Source organism: Phalangium opilio, unplaced genomic scaffold (assembly GCF_054372755.1).
Source record: "Phalangium opilio isolate 3A_F unplaced genomic scaffold, DU_Popi_V2 ptg000041l_1, whole genome shotgun sequence".
Classification (NCBI taxonomy): Eukaryota; Metazoa; Arthropoda; class Arachnida; order Opiliones; family Phalangiidae; genus Phalangium; species Phalangium opilio.
Genome location: NW_028324165.1, coordinates 4,615,569 through 4,633,365, shown reverse-complemented (window position 1 = coordinate 4,633,365; position 17,797 = coordinate 4,615,569). Strand labels below are relative to the sequence as shown.

The following is a 17,797-nucleotide window of genomic DNA, read 5'->3' as shown; positions in this document are numbered from 1 at the left end:
CTCAAATTTGTTCACTAGTGCCAGGATCTACTTCCAATGCTAGAGCTTTTTACTTCTGTCTCATCTTACTTCTGCTTTAATTAAAATTATCTTCTTACTGAAAAAAGTAATGAATATTAAATGGTTGAACAAATAATTATAGAGCTTTAATTCTTGTGTGGGAAGTAGAATGAGTCCAAGTTACGAGCCACAAAAAATTAAATTCACATACCGCAAAAAAACAACTAAATTTTTAAACATTTAAGTTATTTACAAACCAGGAATAAAATCATATTAGAGATTGGGCATATTTTCGCTCCCTTGTTTTCATTCAAAACTTTTCGCATATTTTGTGATCTTTCTGTGATTTTATATATGTTTATGCGGTTTGGCTTTAACTACTTTTTTCATCAATAAACGTTTCCATATAGTAATATTTCGGAAGAATATGAAACCATGACCATGTTAACCCCTTTGTCGTACCGAAACAACATTGAAATTTTAAACTTTCTCGTATGGTGAGTAGAAATATCTAGTATTTTTGTCCATTCTTTTACAAATTCACCATTCCCTTAATCCATGTGTTTTCTGCGTTTCGTGTTACGATAAATGTAGCTTCTTCTCTCAAGCTGCAGCATAGCAACAGTGAACAGATTAAAATGTAAATGTGTTGATGTTTGATCAAATTACTCTTCTGCTTACATGCAAAGTCACAATGATCACATTTGAATGGTTTTTCACCACTGTGAACTCGTTGATGTCTGATTAAATTACCCTTTTCCTTGCATCCAGTCACACGATCACATTTAAAGGGTTCTTCACCAATCTGATCAGATTACTCTTTCTCGTGCATCCCAAGTGTGAATGCGTTGATGTCTCTTCAAATCACTCTTGTCCGTGCACCCAAAGTCACACTGATCACATTTTAACGGCTTCTCACCATTGTGAATGCGTTGATGTTTCGTCAAAGTCATCTTCGACCTACATTCAAAGTCACACTGACCACATTTGAACAGTCTTTCACCACTGTGAATGCGTTTATGTTTGACTAACTTAGACATTTCGTTGCTGGCATAGACGCACTGATCACATTTGAATGGCTTTACACCACTGTGAATTTGTTGATGTCTTTTCAAATTACTATTCTTCGTGTATCGAAAGCGACACTGATCACATTTGAATGGCTTTACACCACTGTGAATTTGTTGATGTCTTTTCAAATTACTCTTCTTCGTGTATCGAAAGCGACACTTATCACATTTGAATGGTTTTACAACACCACTGCGATTGCGTTGACGTCTGATCAAATGACACTTAGTTAATCCTACGTCACACCCATCACATTTGAAGTGCTTTTCACCACTGTGAATTCGTTGATGTGTGGTGAAATTTCTCTTCTGTGTACATTCAAAGTCACACTGATCACATTTGAAGGGTTTTTCTAAACGGTGAGTGCGTTGATGAATGGTCAAAATTCTACTCTGTGTAGCTTCAAAGTCACACTGTTCACATTTGAACGGCTTTTCACCACTGTGAACACGTTGGTGTGTGGTCAAATTTGTCTTCTGAGTACAACGAAAGTCACACTGATCACATTTGAACAGCTGTTCAACACCGTGAATGCGTTGATGTGTGATCAAATTCATCTTATGTGTATATTGAAAGTCACACTGTTCACATTTGAACGGCTTTTCACCACTGTGAACACGTTGGTGTGTGGTCAAATTTGTCTTCTGAGTACAACGAAAGTCACACTGATCACATTTGAACATCTGTTCAACACCGTGAATGCGTTGATGTGTGATCAAATTCATCTTATGTGTATATTCAAAGTTACACTGATCACATTTGAAGGGTTTTTTGCCGCTATGAATGCGTTGATGTGCGGTCAAAAATCTCTTCTGTGTAGATTTAAAGTCACACTGATCACACTTGAAAGGTTTTTCAACACTGTGAATGAGTTCATGCCTGATCAAATTATTCAGCGTGCTTGCAAAGTCACACTGATCGCATTTGAACAACTTTTCCTCACTGTGACGGTGACCACGTTGGTGTGTGGTGAAATGTCTCTTCAGAGTACAACGAAAGGCACACTGATCACATTTGAACGGCTTTTCATCGTTGTGAACGCGTTGATGCATGGTGAAACTTCTCCTCTTTTTACATGCAAAGTCACACTGACCACATTTTAACCGTTTATCTCCAGTTTCAATGTGATGTTGTACAGTCCTTTCATCTCGACCAGAGGTGTGGAGGGACTTGTTGGAATGATTTTCCTTGAAACTTTCTACACAAAACCAAAACAAAATTTCATCAAAGAAATGATAAGAAGTTTACAAAATAGCATCACACATAATGGTCTTTCGAAGAAAAGGGAGAAATCCGGACTACTCAGGTGTATGAAATTAAAAAGAAATGTGTATTGATAAAAACAACAAGTATACTTGATCGAAGGATCAGTCTTTGGCTGTTTAGATCACAGGGTTTTTAATATGATACATTTCGATTAACATATTTGATTTACCAAAAGCCTCTTTACCTCTCAAAATAGTGTCGACCCCTCTGCGTTTGTGTACCTTCACGACCGTAGCACATGGCACATGCGTGAGTAGGCTCATGTAGTAACAGTTACCAAGTATTAACGTTTGGATCGCCACCATAGAGTACTATTTTTTAAAAACCTTCCACCCCCAAAAACCTATTATCGGAATAGTTGGTTCGCGTAGCGGTTGAGAGGAGGGTCATTTGCGTTTCATTTAACATGGCGTCTACAACCAAAGGCTGCGAACTGTGAACGAAGTATACTTTTTGTTATTATCAATGAACTTTTGCCGAAACGGTCCCCACTTTCTAAAACCATCGCCAACATTATTAATACAGGCCTGAGCGCGCTATCTCTGGGAAGGGGGTCAAGGCGTGTTTGGGCACCACGCATAGATGTCGCTTTTGAAAACCTTAAATCTCAAAATTACCCACGAATTTTTTAACCCAGTCAAACTTTGAGATTCAGGGATTTGCGTAGATATTGAAAATCACGAATTATAAGAATCTTAGGGAATTGTTTGCACTTCTAAATTTAAAATGACGTTTTTTCAATCACGTAGGAATGTTACAACATGAAATATTTTATCACTTTTAAAACTAAGAATAAAATATTCTCACATTTAAATAAAATAGCGTCACATATTAAAAATATAAATAAAATAGCGTAACACATTAAAAATATAAATTAAATAGCGTCACATTTTATAAATAGGACAAAATTAGTATCACATTTTAAAAACATAAATAAAATAGTGCCACATTTTAAAAATATAAACAAAATATTGGCACATTTTAAAAATATAAATTGTTCTCATTTTAAAAATAGGAATAAAGTTGTTTAAATTGGCACTATAGATAGTTTTCACACATGGAGGATTCATACCATTTACACCAGGAGGCCGGGCTATCTGGCGGACTAAAACTCGTCTGCTTTTGTCCTCCAGATAGCCCGGCCGGCTTCCTGGTGTAAAAGGTATGAATCCTCCATGTGTGAAAACTGTCTATAGAGAGAGGCAAGAGGGTTGTAGTTTAATATGGCTTTTCCTCTTTCCACCAAAGTGGCGGAACACTTTACAGAGTGGAAGACTTGTGGGGGAATGCATCTGATTGGCTTAGCGGAGGCATGACGTTTAATGGGGGATATTTTCACCCCTTTGTCCACTCCCTATATTATTTGTAGTTATAATGTGGCACTATTTATTACTAGTTTTAATGTGGCACTATTTATTACTAGTTTTAATGTGGCACTATTTATTACTAGTTTTAACGTGGCACTATTTATTACTAGTTTTAACGTGGCACTATATTTTTTATAGTTTTAAAATGTTTTAAAACAATCTGAATCAGTTTTGTTTGAATTAAATAAAAAAATTGTCTGTACTAACATTCCTGTTTTTAAAGTGAGATACTAGAATTACTAGAAAAATAAAACAAATAGATAGGTTTTTTCATTCTTAAATTCCTTATTTAAGATTTTAAATTTAGAAGTTCAAACGATTCCTTAGAATTCTAATAATTCTTCATGTGCTATTATCTAAGCCAGGGGTAAATAACGAAAGGAGTTAGAGACGCTAGCTTCCGTAGTGTAGAATACAGTGGGACTTTCAAACGTAGACACAGAAAAGAGAAAACGCCTCGGTCGCTCCGACTATAATTCAAAATAAGTATGATATTTTGCAACCAATAGCGTGGCAGCAAAGATTCGAAAGGCATGCTGGGATATCGATTTTCTCCTGTCTGCTAGTGTTCGTCTGCTTACGACTGAGTGACAATTAGGGTTAGAGTAAAGTTTACTCATTAAGGTGCACTTGAATTAGAAACCTGCAACTTTAAAGTTGGTAAATTCCTTATTCGATAATGAAATGGAATTAAATGTCGTTTTTGCATCCTTCAATACAGTTTTAGTTGTTTTAATTTCTTTAGTCGCAGATACAGTCGATGATCCTGATCCCACAGTTCCCACTAAGCCTTGGCTCACTGGGCCGACTCTGTAACCGCGCACTTACGGCAAAACAAGTTTGATCACATTTTGAGGATTTCCCTGGCTTCAAATTGCAAATTGTTGACTTATCTTTCTTCTTTAAATCGCTGTTTACTCGCGATTGAATATAATAGTTGTATTGGGTTGATTTATGAGACGACTTCACAACATCGACACCCACCATTTTACTTTACCCAGAATACCTTGCGGCGCGAGATTTTAAGGCAAAACTTTTAAGGTTCTGCTCTTATTTACAATACAGTTCCAAAGATGGCACTACGTTAGTTACAATTTCTATGACGTTTCAAGGTCCCACTGTATTCTACACTACGGAAGCTAGCGTCTCTAACTCTTTTCGTTATTTACCCCTGTCTAAGCTCTTCCCTCAAGTCATGGATTAACTAACGCTAGGGATTGTTCACTAACTGGGTTTCCCATGTAATTCTATCGCCAACTACATGTTCCGAATTATTCCTTGATTCCCCTCTTCATTCCCCCAATTTATTGGACCAAAACGGTTGTAGATATAGCGCCATCTCTCGGCAAAATAAATCGTTTTGCCCAATTTAGGCAGTATTTCAATTTTGACGTCATAGACCACGTGATATTTGGTCCAATTTTCTTATAACTTCCTGTTAGGGATAGTAGCTGCTGCTAGGGGGCGTTTGGAACATGCATGCGTTATCTTTTTGGGGGAACGAACTATCCCTAGGTTAGTTAATCCATGCTCAAGTTGTGCTGGGTTTCAAATGCCGCGGGAAATCCAGGTTCTAAAACACGCCCCTTGCGGACGCATTCGGGGAAATAAAATGTAGCGCAAAATTCTCCGAAAAGGAGCGCGCTCGGCCTGTATGAATAGTGATGGCGAAGCTAAAACTTTTGAGTTATGAACATTACCACTAGAATGGCCTGCCTATTGGGGTACGTCACGTGGGACACTTTTGAAAACATCGGGACGGACGGACAGCTACCGCAAGAGGGAGAGTAGAAGGTTCTGCTGGAATATTCTCGCTTTGAAAGTTTACCTTTAAGCTTCCGGTGTGCGCGCCCTCTTATTGGTTGAAATACGGTGAACCGGATATTAGGAGGGAAATATAACAAATAAATAAAAATGAAAATCGAGAACACCCAAAAGGCCTTGCCAAAACCTATAGCTTCAACTCCCCCTCTTTGCAGCTACCAAGTATATCACGCGATGGTGTCGCCATCTCGAAGCCTAGATAAGAAATGTATAAATACATGTATTTTTGAAATCAGTCAAATTTCCCGCCTTTTATTTTAGTTCCCTTGGTTGCACCGGGATGGCGCCACAAGCGCGTGATATAGCTAATTGGCCATATGTCTAATCAGCGCCACTAGCGGATGGTCTGAAAACTACTCCCATAGAGTCTAGGTATATTTAAGCGGGTTTGCAGAATTTCCGTCAGATGGCGCGGCGTTCGAGCCACCTGGCGGAAATTCTGCAAACCCTCTTAAATATACCTAGTCTCTATGGGAGTAGTTCTCAGACCATCCGCTAGTGGCGCTGATTAGACATATGGCCAATTGGGTCTTATAGCCTAGCGGATGAAAGGCCACTCTAGTCGTAATTTTCTCAACTCAATGGCTAAAACACTTCAGGCAAACAATTATCATTCGCAACCCAGCGCCATCTATCGGCGATATATATCCATGTCAAAAAGAAACTTTTGGTGGGAAAACAGTTCAATTTATGCATGCGGAGCCCTTGGGAGCTGAATTTATATTAAAATATATATCTGGCTCTTCCACGGAGACACTGAGTAATTATTTTTTTTACATTATATATTCACTAACAGGAATTCATACCCCTCCTTGAAGTGGGCAAAACCCTCGTACCAAATGATGCAATGTGTAGGGTGAAACAGTGTAAGACCTAATCTCGCTATAGTCAGTCAACAAACATTACCAGACGGAGCAAACCAATTACCGTCGTTCCTGACAGTGCAACATAAACAATAGGGAGCTAACAACTGGCTAGGGGGAAGAGATAGTCTGACGTCACGCAGCCCCTCTCTGGTTGGAATTTTTGCACGTAGAATACTGTTTCCAACCGTTAGGGGGGATGAAACTCCAGTAAGAGATAGAAGGGTGTGACGTTTCAGGATCAGAACTGTTAGCTCCCTATTCTTGTCAACCGAGCTGTTTATAAGATGTTGTTTGCTCCATCTCTGTTTTACCCTAAACAGCACTTCAGAAACTGACCAAATAAGCCCAGACTTGGGTAATATCATAAGTTTATCATGCCTCTAAGTACACAAATATGGGTTGCAACTGGGCATCTTCCGCAGGCTACTGTGACGTCAGAACTCGTAATCGTATAGCGCTAAGATCCAAAGAGAGAGAAAATTTTGAAATTCCTGTCGCGGTGCAGCCACCAAACGGTCGAGACGATTACTAAATTAGTCTCATGAAAAAAAAATCATCCAATGGAATAAAGGAGATTTTTACGTTTCGTATAGGCCGGCATTGAGGGGAACGAATTTTACTTAAGCAACCACAAAATCCCCCCCTCTCTCTCTCTCGTGAGATAGAGGAGGTTTCAGTCAAAGGGATAAAAGAAACGCTAGGCTAGGCGCAGTACAATTTTGTCTTGAAGTTGAGGTGATAAATGATACGGAAAGAGTATAGGGTTTCATTAAAGGGAGCCGGACGAACGCTTTTGCCGTAGGAGTAGCAGCCATATCTCTACTTAGAGGCATGATAAACTTATGGTAATATTTATATACGGTAGTCTTCTAAATATTTGAAAATAACTAAAACAATACACACCAGGCTGCTTGTTATTCATGGGCACTTTTTCCAGGAGACTTTGGGAAATGTTGGTGTTTATCGCGGCAGGAATACTTTGCAAACTATCAAGGAGAAGAAAACAAACAATAGAAATATTCATTATTCACGACGCAAGCTGCAAGGTTAAACGACTCAATTACTACGGAAAATCAATCGTTTAGCACAAAGGTCTTATTTTGAGGGATTTACTGAAAACGTTTCCACAATATTTTGAAAAGGAAGAGTTAGACCTAAATAATTACAGTGGCTAGACACGAATAGTTCGGAAAGAGTGTCGAAAAAATGACTGAACAAAATTGGTTCCGTCAACACTCCCTAATGAATGTTTTATTCTGGAACTGGCCTAGCATGATGAATGTGACTTGTTTAGAAAGCATTTCACTGACTCGCCACCACCATCTTTCCTTACTTCAAATGGAGAAATTTAAGCAAAGCTCGGGTCCAGTGGATCCCTTACAAGGTGACTTTTCTTACGAGCTCCATTTCTGCCTTGGCGAAGGCTAAAGACATTTGTGGACGCGATTTATAAGTACACTTAAAAATCCCGGCTAAATCCCGCCACTAGCCTCCGCCAAGCTAAACCCAGAGATCCGGAGAAAAGTCACGTTTTAGAGAATCCTCTGGATCCGCAGTTTGCTTTACTAAAATCTACACTTACAGTATGACGCGAATCCTTAATAAAAGGATTTAACGGCTATTATATTTATACCTCCCTTATTTCCGAGGTAGGGTAATATAATTTAAGAGTACTATTCTGAGCCTAACTAAGTCGTGGACTAATAATTAATACTGAGGCTAATTGAGATACATTAACTAGTTTATTTGTTATTACATAGTAATAGTACTAAGGGGTTCTATTTATCGACAAGCGTTACGTTTGCTCACCCTGGCTTCATGCGCGTGTCGTCTCTACTCTTTTTTTTTTAGAGAAAGCAATTGAGGTAGATTAAAATATCTTTCCAATGAAGAGGCTGGCGCCATCTGTTCTTAGGTTTTACAAACATAACACTCCTCCCAATTTACATTTCAAGTTATGACTTAGTGAAAATATTTGTTTACAAATATAGGAACAACAATTTTAAATATCACTAACAAGTTTGAATTATTAAATAGGAACTTAAGCTTTAAATTCACTATATGTCCAAGTTCTTTATCACATTAAAGATTAAGGCGCTTAGGAGGCTTAATATGCCTTTTTGATCGTCGTATCACAGGCGTTGACTCGTTCGGTTGAGTTACCGGGTTTTCCTGAGAGTGCGTTGGGGTCGGAGATGACCGATGACGTTGTTGCGAAGGGGTAGTATTATCGCCTGGTGTGTTGAGTGGTGTTTGAGTAGTTGGTGTTCGAGATTGTTCCGAAGGTGCGTTAGTTATGGGTAAAGTAAGGGGAGAATGTGGTTGTGTCGGTGAGGTAATTTGAGGGATTAACTCGTCTTGACTAGAGTTATCCGTGCGTTCGATAATTTGGTCCTGATGTCGTCTCCATATCATGTTTTCGTTTGTGTGAATTTTATAAGACACCGGGCCGGTTCGTGCTATTATGGTAGCTGGTGTCCAACCAGGCTTGGCAGTTCGATAATCTCGGGCGTATATGGTTTCTCCGACTTCAAACGGTTTGTTTGAACCACTAGCTCTACGGAGAACTTGTTTAGTTTGCTGTGATCGAACCCTGTCGCTAATGTCTGGTTTAAGTAGACTGAGACGCGTTCTTAGACTGCGTTTTAAAAACATGTTGGCAGGCGTTTCCCCCGTAGTTGCGTGAGGCGTGTTGCGGTATGTCATCAGGAAATGGTCCAGTTGCTGTTGGATGGACGTTGAAGGGTGTGAGTGTTTCATATTCCTTTTTAACGTCTGGACAAACCTCTCGGCTAAACCATTTGTGGCTGGATGGAACGGCGCAGAGAATACATGTTTAACTCCGTTCATGGCGGTAAAATGTTCAAATTCAGTACTCGTGAAACACGGACCGTTATCACTAACGAGGCATTCTGCTAAGCCAAATCTTGAAAAGATGTTGGTCAGAGACTCTATGGTCTGCTCGGCCGTGGATGATTTCGATATGTATACTTCCGGCCATTTCGAATAGGCGTCGATGGCGACGAAAAACATGTGATTGCGGAAGGGACCAGCGTAGTCGACATGGACCCGTTGAAATGGTCGGTCAGCGTGTATCCACGGATGGAGAGTACTCTTAGGCGGATTCTTCCGTAATGATTGGCATTCCGAACAGGATTTTACTTTGAGTTCTAAGTCTTGGTCGATGCCTTTCCAGTAGACGTAGCTACGAGCTAAAGCTTTCATATTGACTATACCGGGATGGTTTTTTTGCAGTTCGTCTAAAACTTTAGGTTGGCATTTTGTCGGAATGACCACTCTCATGCCTCTCAGTAGACAGTTGTGCGTGACCGTGAGTTCATCTTTTTTCGATAAGTAAAACTTGAGATCCGTCTCTTCCTCCTTTAATTGAGGCCATCCATTCAGAGTGAAATCCAGCACCCTGGATAGAATAGGATCTTGGCTGGTAGCTCGAGCAATGTCGAGGCTGGTTATTGGCAAGCAGCTGAGTTGGTGAAAGTTAAATAAATGGGCTCCATCTTCTATATCAGGAACCGTAACCGCGAGTGGAAGTCGCGAAAGCGCGTCGGCGTTGGCATGACGAATGCCGGGTTTGTACTTTATGGTATAGTGATGAGCCGCGAGCATGACAGCCCAACGCTGAAGACGTGACGCGGCGAGAATCGGAAGTCCCGAATGGTGACCAAAGATCTTCGTTAGTGGACGTTGGTCGGTATACAACGTAAAATGTCGACCATATAGGTATGAGTGGAATTTCTTAATGCCAAAGATAATGGCGAGAGCTTCTTTTTCGACTTGTGCATAGTTTTGTTCCGTTTTGGTCATTGTACGCGAAGCGTAAGCAATAGGACGTTCATCGCCAGACGGTAGGGTGTGAGCGAGAACGCAGCCGATACCATAGGGTGACGCATCGCAAGACAAAACTAGAGGCAAGGCCGGATCATAGGTTACTAGGACGTGGTCCGAAGTCAATTCGTGTTTGATGGCTTCAAAAGCGGCATTACATTCTTGGGTCCAAGCCCACGGTGTATCCTTCGCCAGTAAGCGATGTAGTGGGTGGAGTTTCATACTGATGTGGTTGATAAATTTTCCATAATAATTTACCAATCCAATAAAGGAACGTAATTGCGAAACGTTAGTCGGAATAGGAGCGTTTTGTATAGCCATGATCTTCTTCGGAGTAGGGTGTAAACCTTGGGAGTCAATGATGTGACCCAAACATTCAAGAGAGTTTACAAAAAATTTACATTTCTCCCGGCGGACCTTTAATCCGTACTCTTGTAAGCGTGTTAGAACTTTATCTAAGTTGTCCAAATGAGCTTCATCGGTGTCACCCGTGACCAGGATGTTGTCTTGGAAATTGCTAGCTGAATCGAGACCGGCTAGAACTTGTTCTAGCGTTTTCTGAAAGATTGCCGGAGATGAGGCTATTCCATAAGCGAGCCTGTTAACTTGATATAAACCTTTGGGAGTATTGATGGTCAATACTTTGCTGGTTTCTTCGTCTACCGGGATCTGCATAAATGCTTCACTGAGGTCTATTTCTGTGAATCGGGTTCCCTTGCTCAATTTTTCAAACATTTCTTCTATTCTGGGCATTGGATGATGGTCTACTTGCAGTACGGGATTAACGGTAACCTTATAGTCACCGCAAAGGCGAATAGAACCATTTGGTTTAACGATCGGAACTACCGGCGTAGCCCAATCACTAAATTCTACTGGAGTTATGATGTTTTCCTTTTCTAATCTTTCGAGTTCTTGATTTACCCTTGGGCGTAGAGCATAAGCAACAGTGCGAGCTTTACAGAACTTGGGCTGAGCTCCTTCCCGTAGACGAAGATGAGCATTAAAATTAGCCAATTTTCCGATTGAGTTATTGAAAACATCTGAATGTTTTGCCAGAATGTCGTTGAGCTTTTTCGGGTATACCCCTGAATCAAGTGTGGCAATGTGGCCTTGGGAAGCAGTCAATTCCTTCCAGTTCAACTTTATTTTACTAAGCCAGCTTCGGCCAAAAAGAGGTGTTCCTTCCCCCTCCAACACATATAAGAGTTCCTGAATTTCTTGTGATTCATAACGAACAGTGACCGGTATGACACCCAGTGGTTTCACGGTTTCTTGAGTGTAAGTGGCGAGTTTCTTCCGAGTTGGTTCCAATGGAATATGTTGGAACTTTGCGTCATATAACTTCTTTGAAAGTACAGAAACGGAGGCTCCCGTGTCCAGTTCCATGGACAGGTGCGTCTGATTGATTTCCAAGTCAATCATTATGGGATGATCCTCCCCCAGGGGTTCTGTGGTGACGGTATACAAACTACTATGGAAGGCGTCGTCATCGTCAGGTTCAGAAACAGTTTCCATCGGCTCCGTTGCCAGCGAGTGAACATTGGGTTTCGTAGAACCAGAGCGGTGCTTCTCGTGTGTGCGCGGTGTGTTCTGCTGACATACTCTGCTGATGTGGCCATGTCGGTGACAGCGGTTGCATTGGGCACGTTTGAAACGGCAGGCAGAGTCAGTGTGCGTGGTCCCACCACAACGAAAACAGGCGGGGCGACCCGATGGTGAAGCGGGACGCCGATCGGAACCGGAAAACGTAGAGCGGGCGGGACGCGTAGAGCGTGGTACAGCGCGAGACTGATGAGAAGAAGCGCGGGAGGAACTGGAACGAAGCGCGTTGACGGTAGGGGCAGAAACAGAACCATGAAGTTCGCGAGTGTCCCGAGCGGCTGTTTCCATTGAAACGGCTATGTCGACGGCTTGCTGGAAAGTTAACGTGCTCTCCGAGAGAAGACGTTTTAAAATGGCATCGTTTGCCAAACCTGAGATAAACTGGTCGCGTAAAGTGTCATCTAAAGTTGCGCCAAAATCGCAGCGAACTGACAAATGTTTAAGTTCGGCAACAAAAGCTGAGACGGGTTGAGACGCGGACTGGCGGCATCGGTGAAAACGGAAACGTTCCGCTACTAACAAAGGCTTAGGGCACAGGTGGCCGCCTAATATCGTCTTAAGTTCGGCAAAAGTTTTTGCTGAAGGAGCCACGGGAGCTGTGAGGCTTCGCACTAAAGAATATGTCGAAGGGCCTAATAAAGTCAAAAAGGTTGCGACCTGTTTAGCATCTGGAATGTCGTGGGCCACAAAAAATAGTTCCATCCGTTCGATGTAGGTTGGCCAATCGCTTGAAGACGCGTCGAAAGGTTCGACGGAAGAGATAGAGGAAGCCGCCATTTTGAGTCGTCGCCGCGGGGTGAGGGTGTGGTCGATAAACAAAGAAAATCTCCGTCGCCAGTTATTATATTTATACCTCCCTTATTTCCGAGGTAGGGTAATATAATTTAAGAGTACTATTCTGAGCCTAACTAAGTCGTGGACTAATAATTAATACTGAGGCTAATTGAGATACATTAACTAGTTTATTTGTTATTACATAGTAATAGTACTAAGGGGTTCTATTTATCGACAAGCGTTACGTTTGCTCACCCTGGCTTCATGCGCGTGTCGTCTCTACTCTTTTTTTTTTTACCTCTCCGAGTGACGTATGTCACGGAGAGGTTCTAATTTCGACGTGTCTGTGTGTGTGTGTGTGTGTGTGTGGGTGTGTGTGTGTGTGTGTGTGTGTGTCTGTCTGTTGTTATACCCACGTGACCGCGTTCGCAGTTTGCAAATCGGAGCAAACGTGTTCTCAATTTCCGGAAATTTCGAAAATTGTATTACACTTACAGGCTATTACTCCATTGCCTGTCTAACATCACCAGCCTCTGGTCTTTGTCCATCCCACATGGACACCAGTCTGTCCACACTGGCTTCTAATCACAATCGTCTGCTGCTCTTTGTCCATCCCACATGGACACCAGACTGTACACACTGGCTTCTAATCCCCACCCTCTTGTGGTCTTTGTCCATCCCACATGGACACCAGTCTGTACAAACTGGCTTCTAATCACCACCGTCATCTGCTCTTTGTCCATCCCACATGGACACCAGTCTGTACACCTGGCTTCTAACACCACCATCTTCTGGTCTTTGTTTTTGTCCATCCCACATGGACACCAGTCTGTACACCTGGCTTCTACTCCATCATCATCGTTAAGGTTAAGACATACGCGGCGATCGGCCAGGGTTACGAGAAACGTCCGGCCTCCCTAAGGTGGGGCTTCCACCAAAGGTTCACGCAATTGCGCTGTTCTTATCCATAGCTGCGATTCGACACCCTTATATACTACCTATTTGAGTAAGGTGACGCAACCGGCGTATGCTTCATTTCAAACGCCAATATTAGTCAAGTCTCTCAAGAATGTTTAATTATTCTTTTTCAAAACGATGTAACGCTCAATAAGGCGAACAACTATCGAAGAAAATATTTAATATTAATTATATTTATTTTAATATTTAAGATAATCATGTCTCTAAACTCAAAATTAATACGAAAAGGGTAAAACAATAGTCTATGTGTTTGTCTATATGTGTCCGTCCGTTGTTACACTAGTGCGCTGCGTTAGAAGTTCGTTTTTGTTTTGATGTGTAAAGAAATCCTTCAGAACCTTAATATTCCCGTTTTCAATAATATAAAATGAATATGTGGAAATATTTTTCGTAATTATGATGCATTTAGTACTTTTGTAGCTTTAAAGCTCTATTTCATTTTGATATTCCAAAGATTTTTTTTAATATTATTATTTAAAATGGATGTTTATATATTACTTAAGCTATACTACATTTGTTTATAGCATAATCCTTCCTAAAGTGAATACAAGCGCAACGCTACAATGTTGGTCAAATGAACTGTTATTTGTTAATGGGCCTAGTGAACCAAAAAGTAAACGCTTGGGTTTGGTTTTCGTTTCTGTAATGCAGAGACATTAACGGTTCAGAGTGAGCCGAAAGTTAAATACACTATTAAATAATTAGGCTTAGATTATATAATCATGGTGGAAATCTGGGCCGCGTTCAGCAGAGCCCAGCGCTGTTAGCAGTGTCATACATAACGGGATTTTGTTTTTGAATTTTGACGGCACGGTCCTTAGCGCTGAGCTAGCGCGGTCTTCAAAGAAAATAGTCGGCCTTTTGGATAACGTGACGTAAAACGTGTAGTTCTCAGCTTGGCGAAAAAACCATGGATGAATCAATACAAATAGCTCTATGGGACTATAGCTATTTAATTGGCGTGAAACCAGTTGATCACGCGAGAATTTTAAGATATATGTTAGTTTCTAATTTTAATTATAAAAGTTGTTATCTATCTCTATAAATATGTTATCATACAATTTTTGTTAAGCCTTGGTACCTTGCACGCTTTATTGCGCTAGCGTCATTTATAAAACGCCGATGACCGGAGAAAAGCTATGACAACAGAGCTCACCGGTAAACATTTCCAAAATCCGCTGTCTTTTTTGGTGAGCTCTGCTGAACGCAGCCCAGACCAGTGAAAGGTCTGATCGTAATCGGATAATAGCTTCGTGTTTTCATGCTTTTCATGGTACGCATTTACTTTCAGTGTGTGTAGCCACAAATAAGCTTTGGTGTTATGTAACGTTAACAGTCATGTTGACAAACTAAGAAAATCGTTGAGGTGAAACGAGAGGATAGTGTTTATATGGCAACCCTGTTGTGAATATGGCTTTGAACATAGAGGGCATACAGTTGAGGAGTAGAAAATTGGGCCTTTACAAACACGTAAAGGTAGTATCCCTCCAAAGTTTTATCTATTCATTTCCCGTTTCTCCCCCATCGGATGATTTTAATGTGTACAAGTATATCATTATTGGATGTAAAATGTCGTCTGATTTACAGTATATTTGCTATGCTTTGTATACTGCTTTCATATTTCATAAATTTTAACTTAAGAAACATTTCCATATCTGGGTAAATAAGTTTGTAAGTAGTCGTCTTGACTCGGAGAGGTAATATTTTGGTTTTCCCAACTTGTTAGAGAAAGCAATTGAGGTAGATTAAAATATCTTTCCAATGAAGAGGCTGGCGCCATCTGTTCTTAGGTTTTACAAACATAACAACGGCCACAGCACGAAACTAAGTTTTAAAAGCTATCATTGTGGGCGCTTACCAAATCCTGATTACATAGGCCAATCATTATAAAAGGAGGACCGTTATCGCAACACTAACTGTTAAAAGTCATTTTACCCACAAAGGGGGAAGGGTGCTAACAGGAATGAACCAAAAGTTTGGGGACGAGGTAGTTACACGACAGTAATGGACTGAACATATGCCAATAGACCTTAGATGGAAGGTTCCGACAACTGTCGTCTGCAATGGTTGGGATTAACGGTTACACTATAGGATTACCAAGTCATTCCATTATTGGGCTTTTCTTGAATTTGTTCTTGTTCTTGCACCACATTTGCGAGAGGTAATTCTTGACTATATGATCCCGAATCATACAGAACCAATTCAGCTTTCAAACATTCACCGTTAGCCATTTGATATGTTTCGTAATCATGTTCAACTGGTTCCGCTTTCACGCATTCGTAGCTGGTCTTCTGATTCATTTCAATAACCTCCTCATTATTTAGATAATTGACAACTATTAAACGGATACTTCAACCCAATTTTCGCCCTCTGAATACCCTCAAAGGAAAAAAGGCTATCATACGATGAGATTTTTGACTTCATTTTTCAATCCTTCAATGACCTTATTAAGGTTTTCAATTTCCTCTCTTTGCTTACTAATCGTTAACACAATTTTAATTCTCTCTTTCCTCATATTAAGAATTAAAACGTCATACTAGAAAATAAAATGTTCTTTTAACTTCATAAGCATTAAAGAGGGAACTCAGGGAAATTCAAGAGATACAGAAGAATGGGAATTAGCAATGAAAGTCCATAAATCTATAAATCTTAGAAAGGTTACAAAATACAAAAGAGGAATACTTAAGCATTCAGCATAAGTTTATAAGACATGTTCCATAAGCATGACTTTGCAATGTTAGAGAATTACTGATAGCTAGTTCGAGAACGACGCGAGAATTGACTATACAGTATACATAGTTTACAGGCATGGAGTATCCCTACCTTTAACACAAGGAGACCAAGCGACTTAAGAGTGTAAAATAGTCTGCTATTTTACGCTCTAAGTTGAATCACCGTCAATTTGACGGAACCACGGATGTGTATTGTATCTACAATACAGCTCCATGACGGAACAGAACAAACCGGCGCAACCGCCGCCAGTTTAATAGAACAAAACTACGGAAGTCGCCCTGTACCAGGAAAAAGGGGCAAGTTGAGGTATCCACTCCTCCCCTATATTCTCTTTGGACTGAGCCAACCGCCGCCAATTTAGCTAACAAAATGCCAACATAACCAACTTGAAAAACCTAGGCGAAAATGCTGCCGGACTCAAGACGGAAAAATTGCTTCAGACCTATGTAAGATACTTAATCCCTGTTCCCTACAAAAACGGCGTAATTGGAGAAAAACCAGATTATCTCGGCCCGATAGCATGGAATTTTTTCGAATTAACACGAAATATGCTAATGAATATAATCAATCGAATGAGCCGTGTCTCATTAATGGGAAATGTTTTGTTCAAGATATAATTACTTAATAAAATAATCACAAGCGGGAAGGAAAATCCAATTTTCTTGAACCCCTAACATGCAATGTTCTTGAAAATAGCACCAAATATTGTACTCAATATAATCAATCGATTGGGCCATGCCTTAATACTAGGAAATGCATGGTTTATGAATTAATTACTTAATTAAATTATTGCAAAGGGGAGGAAAATTCATTATCTTCGGTCAAAGATTGTGTTTTATTAGTCCTGATTACTCACATCCCCTCGAGCAGTGCAGTTAAAGATATTTTCATTACTGAAGTTACTGAATTCTATTCAATTCTATAAAAATATTTACATAAAAAATATATACCTAATATACAAAATACATCAAATACAATCTGATTACCAAATTCAATATACAATTATTTTGAATTTTTAATTAACCACACTAAACGACTTTTTATGTTCACCGTTTGAATGTCTTTCCTAACGCTAACGGATAACGTGAAGCATTGTCCCTCGAACGCTATTCAGACTGGAATTAAAAACTTTTGGACTTTGCTCTCGAGTCGGTTTTAGTTTGACCACGCATGGACGTTTTGAAATTGTGGGGTGAAACTGATTTTCAATATGAAAATATACATCATTTTTAACACCGGTAATTATAATTTTTATTACCTAACAAAAATATTCCAAAACGTCATTAATAGGGTTAATTGTCGTGATATGTATAATATTGAAGTTCTCAGAATAAAATCCATAACGTTTTTCTCAATATGATAAGAATTGTGGCGGGTTTTTTGTGAAATCATGGGAAAATGAGTTTTGCTGATGTTAATGAAAAATTTCCTTTCTTACAACAACTAAATCGTCTGGAAAATTAAGATATTTTG

At 40.1% G+C, this 17,797-nt stretch overlaps 1 protein-coding gene across 11 annotated transcripts; it reads right to left on the bottom strand.

Moving 5' to 3' along the window:
* Positions 1 to 181: 181 nt before the first annotated feature.
* On the bottom strand, positions 182 to 16,680 carry LOC149679502 (uncharacterized). Of its 11 annotated transcripts, XM_089835280.1 has the most exons (6): positions 16,415 to 16,680; positions 16,274 to 16,346; positions 15,996 to 16,127; positions 15,689 to 15,903; positions 7,295 to 7,377; positions 182 to 2,266 (listed from the first exon to the last, which is right to left on the bottom strand). In XM_089835280.1, the coding sequence occupies exons 3-6, from the start codon at positions 16,104 to 16,106 to the stop codon at positions 810 to 812; spliced, it is 1,866 nt and encodes a 621-aa protein (XP_089691406.1). In that variant the 5' UTR covers positions 16,107 to 16,127; positions 16,274 to 16,346; positions 16,415 to 16,680; the 3' UTR covers positions 182 to 809. The 11 variants fall into 11 exon arrangements, 10 of the variants coding, with proteins under 10 accessions (XP_089691406.1, XP_089691408.1, XP_089691405.1 ...); XR_016365793.1 differs by lacking the exons at positions 16,274 to 16,346; positions 16,415 to 16,680 and having other exon boundaries at positions 182 to 608; positions 682 to 2,266; positions 15,996 to 16,264; XM_089835282.1 differs by having other exon boundaries at positions 16,341 to 16,680.
* Between the last annotated feature and the right edge of the window lie 1,117 nt (positions 16,681 to 17,797).

Bases quoted from the DNA above. Each gene is read 5' to 3' on its own strand.
- LOC149679502 (XM_089835282.1), bottom strand. From the start codon at position 16,106: ATGAGGAAAGAGAGAATTAAAATTGTGTTAACGATTAGTAAGCAAAGA. The intron at 7,378-15,688 runs GTAATCCTATAG...TCTCCTTGATAG, and splicing joins CCCAATAATGGAATGACTTG to TTTGCAAAGTATTCCTGCCG. The intron at 2,267-7,294 runs GTGTGTATTGTT...GGTTTTGTGTAG, and splicing joins CATGAATAACAAGCAGCCTG to AAAGTTTCAAGGAAAATCAT.